The following is a 22,352-nucleotide window of genomic DNA, read 5'->3' on the forward strand; positions in this document are numbered from 1 at the left end:
CCCTTCCTTAAAAAAAAATGTTAGCAACCCTCCCGCACTAAGAGCAGCATGTTGCCTTATAGAAAGAGAATTAAGCAGCAACTGTCTCTAATTTGAGAATTAAAATAGTGCCTGTATGCTATTTTGTCAAAAACAATTCCATTTTGAAGAGAGTTTGGGATTGTGCTGCTCCACTTCTGACTGTCTCAAGATACTCAGATATATTGTGCTTGGTTTGGGTTAATCCTTCAGATGCAGAGTTCTTAATTCTTAAGCTTCAGCTCAAGCATCTCTGATTTAATAAAGTATAATTTATTCCAGGAGAATTGAGCTGCTTGTATTTATCCTGAAAGTACTGTTGAGATCAGTTCCCTTGAAACGTATGCTCAGTTTTCCTTCTTTTTCTTTTGCGTGGCGGGATCTTATTTGTGCAATTAAAAATGTGCAATAATGATCAAGCAACATAATACACTATTTCAAATGTATGTTCCAAATTTTGTGCATTTGAAATGCAAAAATGGGCTTGAAGTCCTAGAAACTCTTTTGGCTGGACATTCTCTGACCAAGTTGGGTCATCGCTTTCAAACTTGTTCCAGCACTGAAGCATCAAAAGCCTTATATTACCATTTGCTCCTACTTGACCTGAATGGATAGAGTTCAGGCTGGTGGCTGCTGGTTTGAATTCTTTGTGGAACTTGCCAAAGGGAATGAATTCCTCCTCCCCACCATTTCTGTTACAAGAGATCAAGAAACACTTAATAAGGAAGCAATCCATCAGTTAGAATATATTCTTTGTGGTGATCATTCTAGAAAGAATAGAGAGAGAGAGAGAGAGAGAGGGTGGGGGGAGAGGGAGAGAGGATTTGGGAAGAGAATTGGGATATTTGCTCATTATTCAAACTTTCAAGACTGCCTTACTGGCAGTAAAATCAACAGGAGTTAAAGGTAGTGCTAATCCAGGTGTTAAGCTCACCCAGGGCATTTAAACCTCTATAGCAGAGGTCTTCAAACTTGGCCAGAATTCCTGGCTGGCTGGAGAATTCTGGGAGTTGAAGTCCACAAGTCTTAAAATTGCCAGGTTTGGGGACCACTGCTCTATAGGGAGGGCACAGAATGCCCTACCCCTGTATCTACCTATCTGATCAGTCCTGGACCCTTTATTCAAGTTTGAATACTCTGTTGAAGCTTAATACCTGAGAAGAGCTACTGATTTCTACATATTCAGAAAGATTATTTTTTAAAAGGAGTACTCTCACAACGTACAGACACAACAATGACAACAACAAAATGAGGCGGTAAGGAACATTCTTGTTAAAGCCTTGAGGGAAACGTAGCCCTTACTGTCCATAACCTATAAATATGTTAATCGGATGGTGACCCTGAAGTCCTGCTTCCATCTGATGATGTACATGCCAAGCCTACTTCTGGATTATTCTTGCAATCTCCAGATGGATCAAACTGCCAGGACGAAGGACTAGGAGAGGAGATGTCTTCAAATTGCTCCGTGTAGTCTGTTTTGGCCCTTGCACAGCAAAATATCCATTTCCTTCCTTCTTTCCCTCCCTCCGTACAAAAAGGCTGACATGTGTTATACTTTGACACAGGTGACAAAACACCCTTCCTTTTTTCTTTTCCCATCCTGCACTTCCCAACATCTCTCCAGCAGTCAGAAAGATTTCTCCGGTCTGCTGTCAGCTTTCCCATCTGGGGACGCTTTACAAATCACGCTGTTTGTGTTTTTGCACCGGCATCCAGGCCGACTCACGCGGTCATAGCACCGCTGCGATAGCTTCACGCAGCCAGTGGCTGGCAGGTAGCACAGCAAGCAGGGGAAAACCAGGGAGAGGGCGCTCATGAAGGACCAACGGGCACAGCAGTTCGAGTGGGAGCAAGAGCAGGGATGGTCTGCGCAGGAGCCCTCGTCATCCTCGTTGGTGCAGTGATAGAATATGCCCTTCACCAAGCACATGCAGGTTGAGTAATTGACCAGGTTCTGGGCTGAGCACAGACATCCCTGATTGCACACCCAACATGAGGGCAAAGTCCTAGGCAGGGCACATTCCTTACACTTGCATTTTCCACAGGCTTCACACAGCAAAAAGTGCTTGTCCAGCTTCAGAGAGGGGAGTCCTTTCAGATCCAAGGGCTTGCAGTGAACCGCCTTGGGCTGAAGCCGAACTGCTCTTGGGGAGGACTGGTCAGCCACGGGAGGTGGGACCATGTGGTCCAAAAGCCTTTGATCTGAAGACGTGCTGCTGCTGCTGCTGACGGAGCTGGGCCGCCCACTGAAGGAGATCCATGGATGGGTGACATCTTGTTCACACCGTGGTGGAAGGGTGGGCTCGTGGTGGCTCCGGGGAGGCTTCTGAGCCACCATTTGAGCCAGCGTGGGATTGTCAATGTAGTCGTTCTCCATATGTGTGGTCTTCATCTGGTCGATAGGCAGGATAGTCAAGGGATGTTGCAGTCTGCCATAAGGGATCCGGCTTTCTAGAAGAGGCTGTACCATGGGAGAACTGGGCACCACAGTCATGTTGTGAGGCATTCGAGGCTCCATTTTATTTCTCAGGCTGCTTTTAAGTGTCCTGGAAAAAAAGGAGAATAAAGAAAAAAGAGGCTGAGACATTATCCATTGCTGTCAAGAGTTCCAGCAAAGAGCTGAGCTGTTCCTCTGCCAGGGTTGTCTCAGGGTCAATCTTGGCAGTTAACAGGTTAACTCTTTGGAGTGTTGTCAGTCCCACAGAGGAGAAGGGACAGTGTGATTGTGAGTGCAAGAAAGCCAAGAGTCTTGGGAACCCCACTTGGGAACTTTGAACCAGTCACTCACTTTCTCACAATATCTCACAGAACTGGAAAAAAGGGACAATGGAATACTAACAATAAGTAGCTAGGACAAATGACTTCTGAGGATAGCACTAGGAGCTGTCCACCTGGACATCCACCTCCTGTGAAGACTTCAAGCCAACGTGGCTTCAGTGTGCAGGGATTCCTATCTTATTTGAGCCATGGGGACAATTTCTTCATGACCTCTGCAGGAATTCTGTTGTCACTTTTTTAAAAAAAAAATAGTTCTGGATGGCCAAAATTGTGGGAGCCAGTATTTAAATTTAATCAATAAATGCATTGCAAAAGGTTGCTTCCCTAGGGGACCTTTGTAGACACACATATATGCTCACATGCTGAAATTAAAAGAGATCTTCTGGAATTAACCTGATTTCTATGAGTCTCTTCAAAGATGACCTAGCAGAAGAAGGAACTTAAATGGAAAGCTACATGTTCTTTAGGGATTGGTTGACATAAAAGAGGTGTACAATCACAGCCATTGCCAATGGTTTTCTGCCGAGCGCAATAAAATGCTAGAATAGGACTAGTTTATCCTATGAACCTGGAGCACAGAATTGGAATCAAGAGTCTTTAAATTATGGAACTGTACCATTGAGTTAATGACACTGATTCTTGCCACAGAAATTCTGGGCCTGTTGCCCACAGTGCCATCTGTCAGCCTCAGTTTTCTAGTCTCTAAATAAGCAGACTAGTTATGATGACTCATTTGTTGAATCCGTACCCAGTTTCTGAAGGTCCAAATGTAAAAGATGATAAATTAAGAGGAAATGTTAAATGCATACATAAATATCACCTAATATCCAGCCAAAAAAACAAGCACTGCCAGCTTATTCAGAAATATCTGTGAACGGAAGAGGGAAGTAGTAATGTCATCGCTCATCACTCTTAACTCATTCACAGGTTAAAAAAAAAAGGTTGGCCATGAATGTATGCTAGTCAACTGGATGCCCTCCAGATATGTTAAGAATGTAACTCTCAGAATTTTCAGATAGTGATCATGTAAGATTGGATCGTGTAATCACTGCACATCTTGAGGCACCAATTTGACAAGGGTCCCCTGCATAAATCAAGGCACAGACGCTCTGATTCCAGAAGACATGGAAAACACAGAGAAGGAGAGTCTCACTTTTTAAACCAACAATATCCAATATGTGTTCTTAAGCCTCGGTTTTATACCTCCAAATGTCAATTCGTTCTCAATGACTGACTTCATAGAATTAAAGAACTAGAAGGATCTCCGATGTCTTCTACTCCATTCTCCTGCTCAGGACAGGATCTGCTAAAGCATTTTGGATAGATGGCTATCCAGTTTCAATTTGAAATCTTCTGGTGAGAGGAAACATACCACTTCATGAGGCTATTTATTCCACTGGCTAAGAACCCTTACTGTCAGGCAGTTCTTAATATCTAACCTAAATTTATTTCCCTGTGATTTTAACTCATGGGTCCTACTCATGGGTTCTAGTTCCTGTCCTCCGAGGAAACGGAGAATACGGTAAGTCCACTCCCTCTTCTTAAAATCTCCTAATAGTAGAATCTGATAGTGAAATCTTGATAGCCCCCCCCCCCCCCCCAATCAACCAACTCTAGTTCAGGAATCCCATTTTTAGATTATGGTACTGAGTATAAGACATTAGATTACAAGCAAGGCAAGATTCCGGCTGAGGAGTGAAATAATTATTCTGCCTGACACTCCATGCTCCTCTTTACATATCTGAAAATAACAATACCGGGGTATTAAAATCTTCCAGTAAAACCTTTCCCTGCATCCTACTATCAACAGATATTCATGCTAAAACATACAGGAGAGCCATCTTCAAATGGGGATTCTGGTTTTGGAAGGAGCTCACTGGACAGGTCCATTTGGCATCAATATTGATTCTGACATTAAGCCAACTGTAAGTCTGTCCCGAAATCTTTGGATTTCATGGCCTTCGACTTTATAATGTCCACATGTCATCATTCTCCATTTTGATGAAGACTGAGTGGATTATAGATAACGACTGCTTTGATTTATTTAATCAAGCTCAGATTTTGGGGTCTCTGCTCTAGGGTGGGCTAAAAATGATTCATTTACCCAATCAATAAGCCAGAAGAATAGCCATTTTCTAATTCAGCTTTTATACTAGAATGACTCATGTGTACTTTGGAATTAGAATGGTACCGATATCTGGAGCAGCAGGACAATGGTTCCTTCCCCTCCCATCCTTCATATCAACTTTTTATCAGCCAATCTTTGCATAGTACATGGTGGCTATGCTTCCATGTAACTTCAGACCTTCTGTTTATTTCCAAAATTTAAGATCAGCCTTGGTGGCTTGAAACATGGCTTCAAGTGGCAAGTTTGAGAAACACTGCCTTAGTGTGTTCCTCAAGAATTCCCTGAATCCTCAGGACAAAGGTCAGGAATACATCATGATTATGTTGCAGGTAGTTCTAGATTTACGATCATTCATTTAATTTCAATTGCAATGGCACTGAAAAAAATAACTCATGACCATTATTTGCGCTGTCCTTGGGATCATGTGATTAAAATTTGGACCCTTGGGCACCAACATGTATTGACATCAGTTGAAGTATCTGGGAGTCACATGATCACCATTGTTCCAAAATAGCAATACCAATAGCATTGCTATTACACCATGTAGTAGCATTGCTATTACATTGCCCCCAACAATCTGGGTCCTCATTTTACCCACTTCGGAAGGATGGAAGGCTGAGTCAACCTTGAGCCTGGTGAGATTTGAACTGCCAAATTGCAGGCAGCAGAAGTAGCCTGCAGTACTGCATTCTAACCACTGCACCACCATGGCTCTTCCATGGTGGTGCAGTGGTTAGTGAGTTTCTTCTAAGTAGCTTCCTTTATTGCTTCATTTAATGTGTTTGTTTGTTTGTTTTATTTGTATCCTGCCTTTATTATTTTTACAAATAACTCAACCTGGTGAACAAATGCAACATACCTTCCTCCTCCTATTTTGCTCACAGTAACAACTGTGAGGTAGGTTGGGCTGAGAGTGTGTGACTGGCCCAAAGCCACCAAGTCAGTCTTCATGGTGAAGGCTGGACTTCCTCACCTACAGACAGAAATCTAGTCAAACTAAAGCAAGTACTTGCTTCCTTACTTGCTTCGTTAAAGAACTCCTAGGGAGGAGATATCTTGACCATCTACCTCGCAACTGAGCTATCTTAACTGCACTGTTTCTTGCTCCTCTGGAATGCAGCCCATCCCTCCTGGGAATCCAGGCTACATTCCACACCACCATTTGTGATTTTCCCATTTTTTTCTGACAAGCTTCCAACAAGTAGAGTCAATGTGACTTCCAACAAGCAAAGTTTAATGGATCAAAAACCGGATTTGCTTAACAACCCTCTGATTTGCCAAGGCAATTTGCTTAACAGTCGTGGCAAAAGAGTTCATAAATGCACAGCTCACTTAATGGACCATATTGTTTAGCAATGGACATTCCAGTCCTAATTGTGGTCATAAAGTCAAGAATTACTTGCATAACCTAGTAATGAACCCATAGTGTGAAGTTCAATCATACCAAGCTTTGGACTCTCTTTTGCTCTCTACTCCAGCATGGCCAATACCCGATTGGAAAGTCACTTTTTAGAATAAGCCATAGATTAACAATATACATAAACTAAATTATCAGTAACATACACTATGTATTTTTAAACCCTCTGCTTATGAAATTGGCTTAACACCCCCATCTCTGAGTATCCATAGCTTATAGTTTGGAAAGTACATTCAGATGTGATTAATCTACAATGGAAAATTCCAAGTTCTTTACTATGCTTGCATCAGAGGAAATGCAGAGTGCAGCCCTAATATGTGCTGCAACATGTTCTCGCAATACTAAACCAGGATAGGAGAAACTGTGGTTATGGTCCAACTTTCATCAGCCCCACCCAACTGGCCCAGCTAATGGTGAAGGTGGAAGGTGATGCCCAAGAACTTCTGGAAGGCCACAGGTTGTTGAATTGGAAGGGGGGGCATACTTTACTTTTTAATTGAAAACATAGGCAAACCATTTTTTCTTCCCAGTGAAAATAAGCCAAATATAAATTCCTTAAAAGCATATATCCCTTAGGCATTAACATTAGTCCTCTGACTGTTTTGCAGAAAGGGAGCATAATGGCTGGGCTGCAAATCAGAGCAGAGGACACAAAATCCTTTAAAATATTCAGACTATTTTTTCATCCAAACACCAAACACCACATAATATTTGGTTTAAATGCTGTTTACTAGCCAATCCCTTTATTGCTAGTCTCTAATTTCATTGGAAGAGTGCAATTTATACTGGAGCCCATCCAGAGATTCAACTGTAGGGGAGGACATGAAACCACAGGAAGCAACTAAACTTAAATCAAAGAACGGAAATGGCTTGGTTCAAATTTAGAGAGTACACATTGTTTTCTGGTGGAGTTGCCACTTCCTTGCAGTGACCTTTAGATTCTTTATTAATTATGGAGAGAGAGAGAGAGAGAGAGAGAGAGAGGGAGGGAGGAAGGGAGGGAGGGAGAGGCAAGCAACCCCAAGCATTCCTAGCTGAGACTGAAGAGAACCTGTTGAAATCTGCAAGTCGAAAAGAGAACTGAAGGGAAACACCAATTCAGGGACAGAATGAGTAAACATGAGAAGTCATGGGGGAGAGAGAGAAAGTGCAAGAACTCCATTCAACATCCAATGAGACTTACAAATTCCTCCTTTGGGCTACATCTTGATTTTCATCCCATTAAATTCAAACTCAAGTATCAATGCCTGCTGTGAATCAGGCTTCTTCTCCCTTGCTTTGTGTAAACCAAGCCTGCTTATCAGCAATTCAAATGCCATTTCCAGTCTTTGGCCTTGCCTCTTTGCTGCAATTTTAGATGGACTACCTTTATTTTGTTTGCTTGTTCTTAAAAGCCAGAATGGTTGAAACCTTTGCTTGGCCCTTCAATATCACTCCCTCAGTTTAGAAAAAGAATCATGTATTTTTGACGAGCTGCGCAAGTGGGTGGGTTTGTGATGTTGTAAATTCCAGCCAATCAGAGCACCAGTTAGCCGATTCCTGCGACAAACTGGCAGAACTGGTTTCTCCTCTGCTGGAGCGCCAGAGAGGGAGTCCTATCCCAAGACACAGAATGGCAGAATCTACTTTTTCAGTGACATTGACCGGGAAAGATCGTCTGCATTTAGGTTGAGTTGAACCTGAGAATCTTCAGCTCACTCGACTCACTGAGGGGTGTGGAGGCAGAGAGTAAATCGATGTTAGCTGACTGCGAAGACAATAACAACATTTGTGTTGAAATTGTTTGGCACTGTTTGACTCATTTTCTAGAGCTTGGGGCACTTCCAGTATGAGCTAGGAAGGAGCCAAAGGTAGGGAATTAAACTAGTCTTGCAGAGATTATGTATTCATTTTCAGGATTACTTGGCTGGATAATGAGAACCTGTTAACAACAAGCCTTGTGCAATGGGAGGAACAAGACAGGAGTTATTTCAAATCAACAGTGAAGCAATTGCTAGTGGCATTGCCCTTTATGACAATGTCAGATTTTAAACAATAGTTTGACTTCTTCTGTCATTCAAAATAAATCCCTAAAATATTGGGAACTGATGGATCACTTAAAGTTATGGATTTCAAAAGCCTGTTTTCTCCAGGAATGCTGCTTGCTAAGCTCTTAAAGCAACCAAAAGCTCATTAGGAACAAACTGAGTTTAAAGATTACATTTGCTTTTCTTTTTGCTGCAAGTTCCAATCTCAAAAATATATTTAAGGTAATTATATTGCAATGAGAATTTATTTCAGTTTTGTGTAGTCCTTCAAACTCTAGACAGCTTACAACCTGTTAACACAAAACCATCTATGGAAGCAATACAGTTTTTTAAAGTCTTGAATTCATAACTCATCGCCAAATGCCCAAAGGAAGAAGATGATTTTGACCTGCTTCCTAAAGGATACAAGAAGGGGGGCTTAGAGTAGGCTAATTGCTTGCTTGGGTCAACAAAGGAGACTTTTAAGATTGAAAGCTTAAAAATGTATATTGTATTTGTGGACAGCTGGTTTCCATCCTTGATTACGGATGACAGAAATGTTGATTGAGGTTGATAAAAAAAACTGAAATTAAGGTGGATAGTTATTTGTTTTTTATTCTGGCATGGGCAGAGTCAATAAATTAAGAATTTAAAGAAAAGATTGAGTGTGCAGCTTTAACACACATCCATGTTGGGGCCCACCAGCAGAGCTGGCAGCAGATTCAGACAATGAGGTTGGGAAGGAACATGGGCCAGTCCTGGAGTCTGGGAATGTTCTGATGAGGGCTCTGTGTAGGAGGCAGAACGGGGGTCAGGGCCGTATGCCAGTTATCAGCTGCCTTCAGAGTCAGACATCAGTGAGGCAGATGAACAGCTGGAGCCTGTTCCCAGTGTGCGCATGTGCAGTTGCCAGACAAAGGGAACAGCTAAAGAACAGGGGTTGACTTGGAAATAAGGCCACAAGTGGATGATGAATGGCCCCTTCCAGAGGAAATAAAAGAGGAGCGAAAGGGGAGTGGAATTTGCAGGAGACAATTAGTTTGCTTAATTGGTTCATGACTTTCCAAGACTCCTTGCCAAGTTTTGCAGATATTGCCCTGGTAGCTGTCCAAGCCAGATAAGGTCTGTGACTGTAAATGCTCCCTTGAAAGACTTTGTAGGATGTGAATGAGAAGAATTCATAGTAAATTAATAAAAGGGTTTTTTTTTGTCAGTACAAGGAGTTTGCTTCATGCTCTTGAGAAGCCTACGTCAGAACAATCCTATATTTTAACAGGATAGGGTTTGAAATGCATACTACATCAACAATATTAGTAATAATTACTTAATTACTAACTTATTATCACCAGCATGAACTGAACACTGAAAATCATAGCCACATAAGAAGGTGATTAAACACAATGACTGTATTTTCTCTTGTCTTACGCTTATTTTAGAAGTGGGAGAAAGTGAATTTGAATGTCATATTAGTTTTAAAGGTATGATGATCATCTGGGAGGAGCTACCTTTCATGCTTTTTTGCACTTCTGAAATAGACCAGAAGCAACATATGCAACATGATGCATTCCATCATTTTTGGGACAAGGAAGGCTTTTCTACTTATACCGTGGCTTTCAGCAAAGATGTCTCAAAACTGTCCTTGCACCTCAGTTACAGGGATTATGGTACACATTATTTGGTACCTCTGAATTCCATCCTTGCCTTCAAACAACTCAGACAGAGGTGGGCTTGTTCAGGCCTGCTTAGCCCCAGAGATGAAATCATATCAGGAAACTTCAGGTCATTCAGAGAAGTTTAAGGTGGTCACAATGATCGGCATTGGAAGAAGACGGAGGCGTCAAGAATACAAGGAACAGATTGGAGACAAGTTATGCACGATAAGTTGTGCTTTAAAGAATAAGACTTTATTGTACAGGAATAGAGCAAATCACCCATATGAAATATAAACATAATATTGTTGCAATTTGCACATTTCAGCTCTGGTAAAGTTGGGCTCAGGTAGGAATAATATTGTGAAATATATTATTTCCAATTTAACATTAGTTTGCTGAAGTCAGAGGAAGCTGATGTTCAAAAGAATAAATCAGATCTTCCTAGAACTGTTCTGACGTTGTTCTGACCACTGTCCAGATGCTTTCACCTCAAAACAACTCTTCTGAGTTTGAAACGGATGTTTTGTACTTTCCAGGACAAAACACATTTGGAGTGGTAGGAATAAAGGCTTTGAATTCAGAACAGAACAAACTTCAAACACTTCAAATGCAAAGTTATTTGTACATCCTTAATTAACAGCATTAGCAGAATCTGAATATTCGGAATATTCAGAAATTTGCAAGATCCCAGTGAAGATATGGTGCTCTTGTTCACAGAAGAGGAAAAATAAGATATAGAATTGAATCAAGAATTATCAATATTTTGAGAAGAACAATAAATAACGGGATTCAAGAAACTTAAAAATTTATTGGCCACCCAACTTCAGTGGACTAAAGGTGGTCAACTCCAGAATGTCCCTTAGTAGCTTATATTTTTTTAAAAAAATGGAAAACAATAAAGAGAAAATTATGCATCTGGACAAACCACATTTTATATGCCAAAATTGACCCATTGATTAGATTGAGTCAATAGTAGATTCAGAGCCTTTGGGAACTAGATATTCTCCCCCCCCCTCTCCCTCCCTCCCCCCCTCTCATATTTGTGAACTGCATCCAATGGACAATAAGAAAAGAAAAGCAAAATAATTAAAATAAGTTCAGTAGATCATATAATACAATGGTATTGGGATTGGCCAAGACTGATGTGGATATATAAAGTAGAGTTCATTACTAAAATCATTTTTTTTATTATGACTAATGGAGTTTAAGAGCAGGTAACAACACTTTACCTTACTTGTACAGCAACTGGCCCCAAACAAAAAAGAAAATTTAAAAATTAAACTAAAAAGTATTCTTCAAGCTAGGTAGCAAAGTATGTTGAAGGTAGGTAGAATCTTAAAACAGAAGTTGATGCTTCTGTGACAAAAAGCAACACGACTAAAATCCCCCCCATTTTAAATAGAGATTATTTACAGCTGAAACCACAAAGTAGCACCAAACCTCACAAGATCTCATGAAATTTAGCGTAGGTGTTCATACAAAGTTGGGTAAACTTGTGAGATTGTGGTTGGAATTAACCAATTTGTGATCCCACAATCAAATCATGCTTTCAGCTTTAAAAGTTCCCCACCCAGGAATTTTCAACAGTAACTAATATGACAAAGCAACTCTCATGATGTAACCGTGGATGTTTGATTGATAATGTTTGGATCCCGTAATTTAATCGTCCCCTGAGCCTTATCAGTAAAGTACCTGCACTGTGCGGTAAAGAAGAAACACAGCTGTATATTAAATTAGATACTAGAGATTTGACATCTAATTCAATAGTTTATTTTATATGCCCACGCTCCCCAAATATAATCTTTCCCATTACTGTTTGATCCAAAATGCTACTAATTAATTAATTAGTAGCAAATTAATTAGCACTCAAGGTCAAGCCCAGAGAAAATATGAGAAATGAGGCTTGCAAAGGTAGGAGGGATTTTCAGATTGCCGCCATAAGAATCTACTTTCAGGATGCATTCTGAACATAATTATCTTATTATTCCTATTATTAGGAACAATATAAGCAACATAAACAACATGGCCTATGAAACTTAAATCGGTACAACAGCACCAGAGACGACTCTATACAAAATAACTGAACAAAGGCGGTTGGAACAGACACACGGATGAATTATGGATTGGAAATGGAGCCGTTTCATTTTTTGAGCAAAGTCAAATCATGAAGAAGTAATATTTCATTGTAGGCAATCTTCCAGGAAATTAAGGTATTTTCTTTTTTACTTTCCTCCTGTCCCTCAACCGAATTTGTCCACAACATTCATTTGGATAGCCTTTCGTATGTAACTCATATGCCGCTACAGAGGGTTATCTTTCTAAATGAGCCCTACCCATAAACCTCCCATGTTGAGTCTTGAGAGCAGGACAGGAAATGGTAGTTGAGAGCAATCACTTGGATCACAAAGCACTGGAGAGACTTGAGATCCCATTTTACCCTTTATGAAACTCAAATCTTCCCAGTAGTTTGGGAACTGACTCTACCCATTTTGGGGGACAAGGTCAAAGATTGCTGTGGCCCTTGAATCAGTGGAAATGGTGTGCTCCTTTTTTGGACTCTAAATTAGGATTTAGAGGACAATCCTGTGTTTTCAGTTCCCATCAGGCACTGCCATCAGAGCCAAGAGATCAGGATCATGGCAAGTAAGGCTCAAATGGTCTAGTCGTTCCTAAAAGATATTGCCTGTTAAAATAATGTCTGCTGTTTCAGGTATGAATCTGAAAACCCTGAAATTCAAAAATAACAAAATAACTCTGAAAGAGGCACCTTGAAAAGAGGCCATATTAACAAAATCCTGAATTAGAATATTTACTAAGCATGGTTCTAGTGGTTGATTTAGGCCATAGGAGACTCGGATTCAGAGTTCTTACTTGAATTCCAAGAAAGGCAGGTTTGAACTAAGAGAATAAAGCTATAGATATTTGGATTAGACAGATCCATCTCAAAGGCAGAGTGCTGGAAGAAGGCGCCTCAGTTAATAATTAGCCTTATATATTAATTGCACATTTTATCAAGGTGCAATCTGGCCACCATCCTACAAAATTGAAGGTAGCTACGGAGTATAATTTCCTTCACAAAAATCATCGTGAATATATTAAGGTCGTGTTTCTAAGGATGCTTATTTGGAAATGTGTCCAATTCATTCCCAAGTAGAATATTAGTTATAGCCCAACTTCATAGCAGAAGAAATGAGATTTATGACTTAAAAGGATTTTCAGTTCATTTAGAGTGAAGGTTAGATGTAATCTTAAAACACAAATCAATTCCACTGTTCCATTTGAATCATTATCATAGGTAATCAGGTAATCCCAGGGCCTCCCATCAGTTGGGCAGTTACAATCTCCCACAGTATCAGATCTGGCTGGGTGAACATTGAAGATGTTCTTCTCCTCGGCTTTGGTGAGGATAGGACAAGCATCCTCGGATTGTGTGTGTTTGTTCCTTCCCTGCCCCCCACCCCCAATGCCCTTAAGATCATGTCTGATTCTTGTCGTCTTTGTCATTTTTTAATTCTTTGTTTTTGTTTTTTATTGTATTTTTTAAAACTGTTTTTCTTTGTGAGCTGCCCAAAGTCACTAGGAGCTGGGCAGCATGCTAGCTAAATAAATAAATAACCCCGCCTAGAATTTCTACAAATATGCCATTTCTTACTTATAAATTTACTTTGTGTATATTCAATGTAAAGTTAAAGAGCAATAGCTCGCTAGAGATTTCCAAGTCCCGTTGGTTTCAACTGCTGAGTTAAACATACCCCTAGGTGTGCCTGGCCGATTGTAGAACAGATCAAAGCATTCAGATCCATCTCTCGTGCAGAGAGTTAGCAGTGGAAAACAGAAGGGAACAGTACCAACAAGACACAATTTGGAGCCTCATCTTCACTCCATTGAAGAATGTAAATTGTTACAAATTTGGCTCAAATACAAGCCAATTGTTTTCACTTTGTTTCCCTCCCCATGCTTTTGGGTCTTGGGTTTTTAATCTTCTTGAGGAAGAAAACAAATGTCTACCCTTGAAAACCTGGAAGATCATTGTTATTATTTTATAAATCTCACAAAAGGTATGGTTTTAATACAGGTTTTAATTTTTCTCACAAACCAAACAAAACCTTCTTTTAAGGGAAACTTTACTCTCCCCCCCCACTCCCCGAAAGAGCTGTTCAAGAAAAAGCAGAAGCCTACTGAATTGAGTAAACATGGAATGGCTGTGGAACTTTCAACTGCTCTTGTTGAATGTTCCAGAGAATCCTGGCATGAATTGAGAGAGAATAAGAAAGTATTCATTCCTCTCGGACAAAAGACTTCTAGAAGCAGGCAAGGCAACAGTGAAAGAATCTGAGGAGAAACGCTTACTTTGGGGTCAACCATTTTGGGGAGGGGGTTAGAAATTGGGGAGATTCTCTGTCATATGTGATACGACAGAGGATACAGAGGATCCGAGCAATTCTCAGATTGCATAGAGAAATATGAAACCGGGACGGTGGATACAAGCAGTTTCATGTACACAAAACCACAGGACAAGTACCATCCCTAGTAAGATATAAGCTGGGCTTCCCCATACATTCCTGAGCAGTAAACCTCCTGAAGGAAATTCATTGGAATTTCAACTGACATTTCAATAAAATGTCTGACCAAATAGCCAGGCCTTGTCTCTAGTTGCCCTATATTCATTTAGACAACTGTAAACAGTCAATCTGGTAAGGGTGAATGTAAATATCTCAATTATGAAGATGGCCCTGCTGAATTAGCATGAAAAATCTAAAACAAAACTTTTAAAAAAGGGGGAGGGAATCTCTGGCCATTCGGATCTTGACTCCAAGCCAATTCCAGCCAGCAAGTGAAGGATGATGAAATTTCTGATGGATCGTAGGTTTTATGACTCCTAATCTAGATATTTCTGCAATAAAATCCTTGAAAAAGTGACAGTACAGCCCAACTACTTGAAAACTATCTCTTCAGGAAAGATACAGAGGACAGAACACAATGGAACATTCCAAAGAATTTCCCAGTAGCCAAATCAAGGAAAAAGTCTCCCTTGCATTGACCAAACTGACAGGAGTACAGGAATGCCAGTTAATGAGGATCAAATTACTTGTAATCCCCATGGAACATGTAGTGTTTAACGCTGAATAGCATCAAAAGACTTCAAACTACACTAAAGGGAACACTTGACACAAATCAGGAGCATCCAGTTTCACACACACTCTTTCTAGCTTTAAATGATATCTCATGTACTTTGCTTCCAATTCCTTCCTATTTTCAAGCTCTACTTAATCAAGGGAGTGACTTTGATGCAATGGAATTAATCTACCTAGAATAAATCTTTGGTATAAAAGGAGCCACACTCAGATATAAGAAAAATGAGTAAAAGGGGATCAAATGGCAAATTGATAAAATTCTAAAATCAGGATAGTAAAACTGTATTATTTTAGGAGAATTCTAATCAAATGTTTCAAGGACTTCAAATTTTTTCACTTTAAACACGGAACTTTCTTTTTTGTTAGACGAAAACCATCAAGTACCCTGTGAATTTATCTGTGTTCCACACACCAACAATGTCACTTGATTTCTAACCCAAAAATAAATAAATTATCCAAGTTTCTTTTAGACATTGATTATAATTCTTGAACTGCCACTACCCAGATCAGAGGAAACATACTTACCAGGCACACTGAATTCAGTGGATCTTACTTCTGAGTAAACATTCTTAGGGGATCAGCTTCAGGGGTTTTATGACTGCGGCAACCACCACAATTCCATCTGTCAAAAGGGAAAGGCAACGTTAAGGGAAAGGCAACGTTGCTCTCAAAACATCTAATGAACATTATCCTCAATAGGTTTCCTACATGGGGAACATGAAAGTAATGGAAAGCAACCTTTCCATAACCTGGGCTTTTGTTAGATGTGTTGGACTGTCATTCCCAGTGGGCACTGGTGGCTCAGAACAGTTAAGAGTTGTAGTCCAACCTGCCTAGAAAGCACCAGGTAGGGAAAGTCGTTGCAGCTAAGGGAAAGCTTCTTGCTGCAGCCATTTTACAAAGCCGTGGCTTTGCATAGGCAGAGTTAGAAGTGGCACAGTATAAACCTTTTCTTTTTATGCAGTATAAACTTTTTCATTTATTTCTTCTTTTTTTTTGCAGGTGAAAAGATCATTCCCAGAAGGGGAAGGCAGCTGTTACAAAAAGGTGCTTGAGTACAGGAATCCCATACAGACTCCTTGAACAACTGATAGGTTGTAGGAAGTAGCATTTGTCAAATGGAGACGTTATTATCGACAGTATTCCGATATCCTGAAAACATTTTAATGCTTCCTTAATCCCTCTATTGTTCACCTTTATACAAAGGGAACTGGAGGGTCAGTGGAAGGAAAGCAGTGGAAGAGATCCTGGTCATCCAATGTCCAATTTACAAGATTTCTTTTAAAACAATTCCAGATCAAAGAAACTAGGTTACCAGTTGAACATAGGCCAATAATTGGTAATATTAGTGGGAGAGAGGAAAGACAGAAAAAGTGTGTGTAAGAGAAAGCTTTAACACTGGAAGTGAAATATTCTGCCCAGTTTCCTTGTGAATTTGATGACTTTTTTTAAAAAAAAAGAGGGTTGTCAAGTAGAGCAAAAGCTCAATATTTAGACTGCGAGGCGTTTTTCAATAAAATAAGCCAAACGTGTTGGAAGATAGGAAAGAGCCTGGGAAGGCCAGCCCTCATTCCACCCTTTCCAAATTCGATAAAAGGAAAAAAAAAACCCCGACACTGACATTTCAGGGGCTGCCCAGCAAGAAGCGGCAGTCTGCAACTCCACCCTCTCTAGGCTGCCCTTCCGACGGTGTGGGGACCTTCCGAAGTGGCCACAGCTCAGGCCCCTTTCTCGCCTCCCTCCCTTTAGGGCAGATATCGAGACCCCCTCCTTGGCGGCCTTCTCGGCTGACTCAGCCTGAGGGCTCCTTCGGCGCCTGCCATTTTCTGCCCTTGACGATGCCCGGCCGGTTCCAGCCTCGGCCTAGATCTCCGCGATGCAATATAGGTGGAGAAGGCCCCAACGAGACCCACGCTTCCCCCCCATCTCACCCGCCCCCTCCCTTCGGCTCCTTTTCTCTCGCTCCTCGTCTGCTGCGCACAGGTACAAAAAAAATAAAAGCCCTTGGCACACCCAGCTGGCGCCGTTTCCTTCCAGCGCAGCGCGATCCTCCCAGCTAATCTCGTAGTTCAAAGCCACCAGCCGCTGGGGGAGTGGGGCCGGGAGGGGGTGAGAGAGAGAAGGAAAAAGGGGGACCAGGCGAAGCGAAGCAAATACGGGAGCGAGTTGTGGGGGGGGGGGAGAGAGAACGAGACCGCCTCGCAGGATCGTTACCCGAAATAAAAGGCAAGCGAGAAAGAGCAAAGGTCAAGACAGCGAGCAAGCGGCTTGGCTGGGCGAGCGCCCCGATCCCAGCCGAGGCTCCGGAATTGCATGAAGCTTAACGAGGTGGGAGGAGAGAGAGAGATGCCAAAGGCAAGAGGGGGGAAAAAAAGCTCGATGTTCCCCCGCGCAGCCGGGCTACCAGGCTGGTATGGGCTGATCCCGAGCGACAAGCGGGGCAGACGCAGTTTATAGGATGCGGCCGACACACCGATCTTAATCCCAGCGAACGCCCAGGTGCCTGCGACTAACGTAGTGTCTTAAGGGACGAATCTCTATCGCAGGAGCATCGGGCTTAATTGCAGTCCATGTCGAAGAGACAATTCGTGAGAGAGAGAAAAGAATAGAACTTGGTCTTTAAAAAAAAAAGATACATCTAGAAGTTTAAAGGCACAGCCTTTCCCGCAGAAGATCAGAGGAAGAAGTAGAGAGATTCCCCCTTCTATCATCCCCTTTCCTCTCCCTCCCTCAATCCCGCGGTGATTTTTCTACTTACTTTCAACAATCCAGTCCAGATCATATCTCAACGGGCGAGTTAATCCTAAATCCGAGAAAAATCCCGGCTGTACTTGCACGTGGGTGGTGAAAGATGAGGTTAAAATCGACCCGAAACACACCCGGGGCTCAGAGAGCAACCTGAACAAGTGGTGCGCTGTCAGGAGCGGCGGCGGCGGCAGCCGTCGCTTCCCCCTCGCTTCGCTTCGCTGTTGCAACAACTGCTGCCTGGGAAAATGGCTATTTTATGAATGGGAGGGAAAGGGCCTCTACTACGCATGCTTGTCCTCCCAATTCTATGAATGGGTGGGCACTGGAGTTCCAAGGCGCATGCTCTGCTCTCATTTTATGAATGGGGGGCCGGAAGGAACTCATTGAGAGTTAAGGATGACTATAGACTGATGTTTTTCCTCTTTTTTTTATGAATGAAACGCGGTAGCTGCAGGCAGTTGCGCATGCACCACAGTACACACCCCCAGCCTCGGGCTGATGGCAAAGCGAAGTACAGTAGAGGCAGGGAGTGGATGTGCGGTTAAGTGAAATAAAGGAAATAGGTCGCGGTGGAAAAATATCCTTTGTCTTTGCGATCGAGGGCGGCCGATGGGATTTCTCATGAGTAATTAAGGAAGGCGGGCGGAGAGGGCGTAAGGGAAAGTGCGGTTGGACGTTGTTTCGGATCCTTTTGCGAGTATTTCTCGTGGCTGGTGCTGGGCTTTCATTCCCCGAGGACTGTAGTGAGCCTCTGGACGTCCCGCGGGATCGTGATGCCTGCTGTCCTTCTCTGAAGGGCGGCGACGGCATTTCTGGTTTATTAAGTTGAAGTCCAGATGTTTGGGAGACCTTTAAAAAACGAAGACGACACTGGGAGGGTGGGAGAACATGCCCCCTCCCCGATCCCTTCACAAATCTGGAAATTTTGTAGGGCTTTACTCCGATCTTATTCCCAGGTCAACGGCTCAGAAGAAATCTGGAATTCTCTGTATTGGATGTATAGTATTGTTCATTTAAACCACACGGTCTGTATTCCTGCGAGCCTTGAGGACAGCAGGAAGGAAGGGATGTGTTTGAGAAAAGGCCTCTGAATCGATGGAAAACGGCCGAGCTGGAAATCAATACCCATTCCTTAATCCTGCACCCTATCAGCTTCTTCTTCTTTTCCCCCCAGGACAGGATCATATTTATAGGGTGGGTCAAAAATTTCAACTTTCAGTTTCCAGACATTAGGGGCACTCAATGCCTTGGGGATTGTAAAAGTATTTTGGTTACTTTAATATAATTTAGAGGTGTTTGGGAAGTAACTATATAAAAATCGTAACTTTTTAACATTTTGTTTGTTTCATTTGTTATATAATAGCTGAATTCAGTGCATCTGCAACGCCCGAGTTAAAAAAGCACAGCAAACCCAGGCTAAAGAATAAATTTAATGTGAAGCGTTTGATTTTCCAGAATATCTTCCCAAGCAAGAGCAGAACCTGGGTCATCCAGAAAAACTGGGCAAAACCATGTGAGCTGACTTCTTCAAACTCAGTGACCTCCAGTTGTGTGGGACTACAATGATCTCCACCCCCAAGGTGACAGGGGGTCGAGTGGGTAATGGAAGCTGGTAGTCCATCACATTTGGTCTCATCCATCATCGCTGAAGTTTAGAAGCAGTCAAATAAACCTGAAATGGGGAGAAGGACAGAATAGGGCAGAAATGCAGATGAATCTTAAGTAAAACAGTTTGTCCAAGTAATGCAATCCAATCTATGGCAACACCTTTGCATGTGTTCTGGCAAAACAAAATGTCTTGCTTTAACTTCATAGAAAGAATCAAAGAATATTTTCAGACCCCCTACAGTCTGATATTTCTCCATTTTGTGTGAATCATGGGAAATAGGGAAAGACTTATTTCCGAAAATGTTCCCACCTAAAGGGCTCTCTGTGCTGTCAATCAAAAGACATGGCACTGCCACTTTGTCTCTATATAACCATATTTGGTTATAGCAATGTTTGGTAAATGTTAATTAAGTTATTTGGTATTAAAAATAAAATATGGGAAAAAGAACACTGGGAGGGAAGAATGGAAGATAAAATTGTTACATTGACTCTACAATTCCATAAGGGAAGCAGGGTTTTTTTCAGTAAAAGCCTTTTCTAGCTAAATATTTGCATTGTAAATTAGATATAAGTTATATGATCCTGTTTAACTGAATTCATTGCAATTCTAGTCAGTATATTTTCTATGTGGAACTCTTTCTTGCCCCACCAAGTGTACTTTTTTATTCTTAATGAATGTATTTTATTCCCCTTATGTACAGTGAGAGCGTATGCACCAAAGATAAATTCCTTGTGTATCCATTCACACTTGGCCAATAAAGAATTCTATTCTATTCTATTCAGTGGGGAAAGGAGGTATCTAGAATTTGGAGTGCCTTTGATCCTTGTAAAGAGCACTGGGATTTACGGGAGCATAGCTTATGTAGGAATGGAGCCTCCTGTTCAAGTCAAATTTTCATCTCAGTATTGACTCAGAAATACATCTCTCTAAGTGCCAAGAAAATTTCCAGGAAATTGGAATATAATTAAATTTACATTCAGACATGATTCAAGAAAGAGTGAATGAAAATTTCTGAAGACTTGTTGGTGTGTTCAATAATCTCATAACATTCGAATGTTCCTGCAACCTTGTTAAATATTAATTGCAAGTGCCTCTCATTCACTTTAATAGAGGAAGTAAACATGAAGAAGAGATTCAGAAGCATTTTCCCCCCATGAAGACTGTATATTATTCTGGATTGTAGAATAAATTGAAAACGGCCCTTGAATATTCAAAATGAGGTGGAAGTAGAAATTACTGTTTGATATACAAAAGATATTGAGTAGAATCAGGTGGAGCCTGGTAGCACTTTTTCAGCTTAACACATTTTATTAAAAGATACAACGTTGATGCATTAGAGTTTACCTCATCTGATGCATGGGGAATAGTAACCATTTTGTTAACTGATAACTAATGCCTGTATGTTTGTATGAGTTAAGGAATGCAAAAGGGAATTGCTTCCTTCTCAGCTTATGGAGACCTTTTCACCTGAAAGTTCTGGAAACAAAAAAAAGCCCTAAAACAACCAAAACAAAACCTGAGTATACATTTCGTATTTTTTTTTAATTCACATCAACTTCATCTTTACTCCAAAACATTATTTTAAAAGGCTTACTGATAACATTAAAATTGCTCGAATTTCCAGAACAGAAAAGTAAACCACACAGTAAGTATCTCCTGTGAAGGGAAGAAGCTTGAAAACAACTATGCAAAATAAAAAAGGAAATAATTTATTTAAAGAGCTATCATTTTCTTGCAGAGCCAGCTATGTCCATGGGCAAAGTGAATGCCTCTTAGGCAGTGGGTGCTAAAGCGCAGAATACTGTACAGAGCTGGAAGGAAACTTGGAGGTCTTCTAGTCCAACCCACTGATCAAGCAGCAGACCCTATACCATTCCAAACAAGTGTCTATCCAATCTCTTCATAAGAGCCTCCAGTGATGGAGCACCCACAGATTTTCTGAAGGAAATCTGTTCCATTGATTAAATGATCTCACTGTTAGAAGATTTCTCCTTAGTTCTAGGTTACTTTTCTCCTTGATTGGTTTCCATCCATTGCTTCTTGTCTTGCCTTCTGCTGCTTTGGTGAATAGTTGACCCACCCTTTTTGTGGCAGCCCCTCAAATATTGGAACGCTGCTATCATGTCACCTATAGTCCTTCTTTTAGCAGAGAAGGTTAAGTAGTTGGATGATCCACAGTGCTAACCCTTCAGCTACTCAAGGCTTATCATATTTTATACAGTCAAATCACCTGAAATAAAATAATAATATAATAAATGAGAATATTTGTAGCTCAGGGTTGACCGGAGGGGTTCTTGGTGCTCTCGGAGCTTGTTTGTTTTCTTGCAGATGTTTCATTACCCAAACTAGGTAACATCATCAATGCTAGATGACGCAACCTAGTGCTAGATGATGTTACCTACTTTGGGTAATGAAATGTCTGCAAGAAAACAAACAAGCTCAGAGCGCACCAAGGACCCCTCAAATAATCTTCATTGCACCTTCATTAGCTTCAGATGTAATATTTGGGAAGGAAAACAGTTTGTGTTGGCATTGCTTTTCTGAATCAGTTTTAGGTATGCAGCAGCTTCTTGCTAGAAAAGGTAGCAATCCCTTCAATCAGATTGCTTAAATTTATGAATTGGCCTCAAGATCTTAAAACAAAACCTGAAAAAGAATGACAGAGCAATATCTTTCCCCTTTCAGCATGATAGATAGTGCTATCTCGGCAGGTTATTTTCTCTTGCCCCTTAAATTGGGAGGTTGAATCCCAACTTAGTTGTTTGCCAACTTTGCAAATCGGAGGTGGGTAGAAGGGGTAGGGTTCGGAGTAGGATGTGGCGTTCTCTTCATAAAAGATCAAAAGGGGCATCAGATGAAAA

General features: G+C 41.2%; 1 protein-coding gene across 1 annotated transcript; it reads right to left on the bottom strand.

The window, feature by feature from the left end:
• Positions 1-340: 340 nt before the first annotated feature.
• SPRY4 (sprouty RTK signaling antagonist 4) lies at positions 341-18,137 on the bottom strand. Its single transcript, XM_014059666.2, has 3 exons — positions 17,893-18,137; positions 15,660-15,756; positions 341-2,564 (listed from the first exon to the last, which is right to left on the bottom strand). The coding sequence occupies exon 3, from the start codon at positions 2,534-2,536 to the stop codon at positions 1,646-1,648; it is 891 nt and encodes a 296-aa protein (XP_013915141.1). The 5' UTR covers positions 2,537-2,564; positions 15,660-15,756; positions 17,893-18,137; the 3' UTR covers positions 341-1,645.
• Positions 18,138-22,352: the final 4,215 nt, after the last annotated feature.

The sequence above is a fragment of the Thamnophis sirtalis genome, unplaced genomic scaffold (genome assembly GCF_051295495.1).
Source record: "Thamnophis sirtalis isolate CommonGarterSnake01/CBP01778 unplaced genomic scaffold, rThaSir2_p1.2 scaffold_3, whole genome shotgun sequence".
Taxonomy (NCBI): Eukaryota; Metazoa; Chordata; class Lepidosauria; order Squamata; family Natricidae; genus Thamnophis; species Thamnophis sirtalis.

Bases quoted from the DNA above. Each gene is read 5' to 3' on its own strand.
- SPRY4 (XM_014059666.2), bottom strand. From the start codon at position 2,536: ATGGAGCCTCGAATGCCTCACAACATGACTGTGGTGCCCAGTTCTCCC.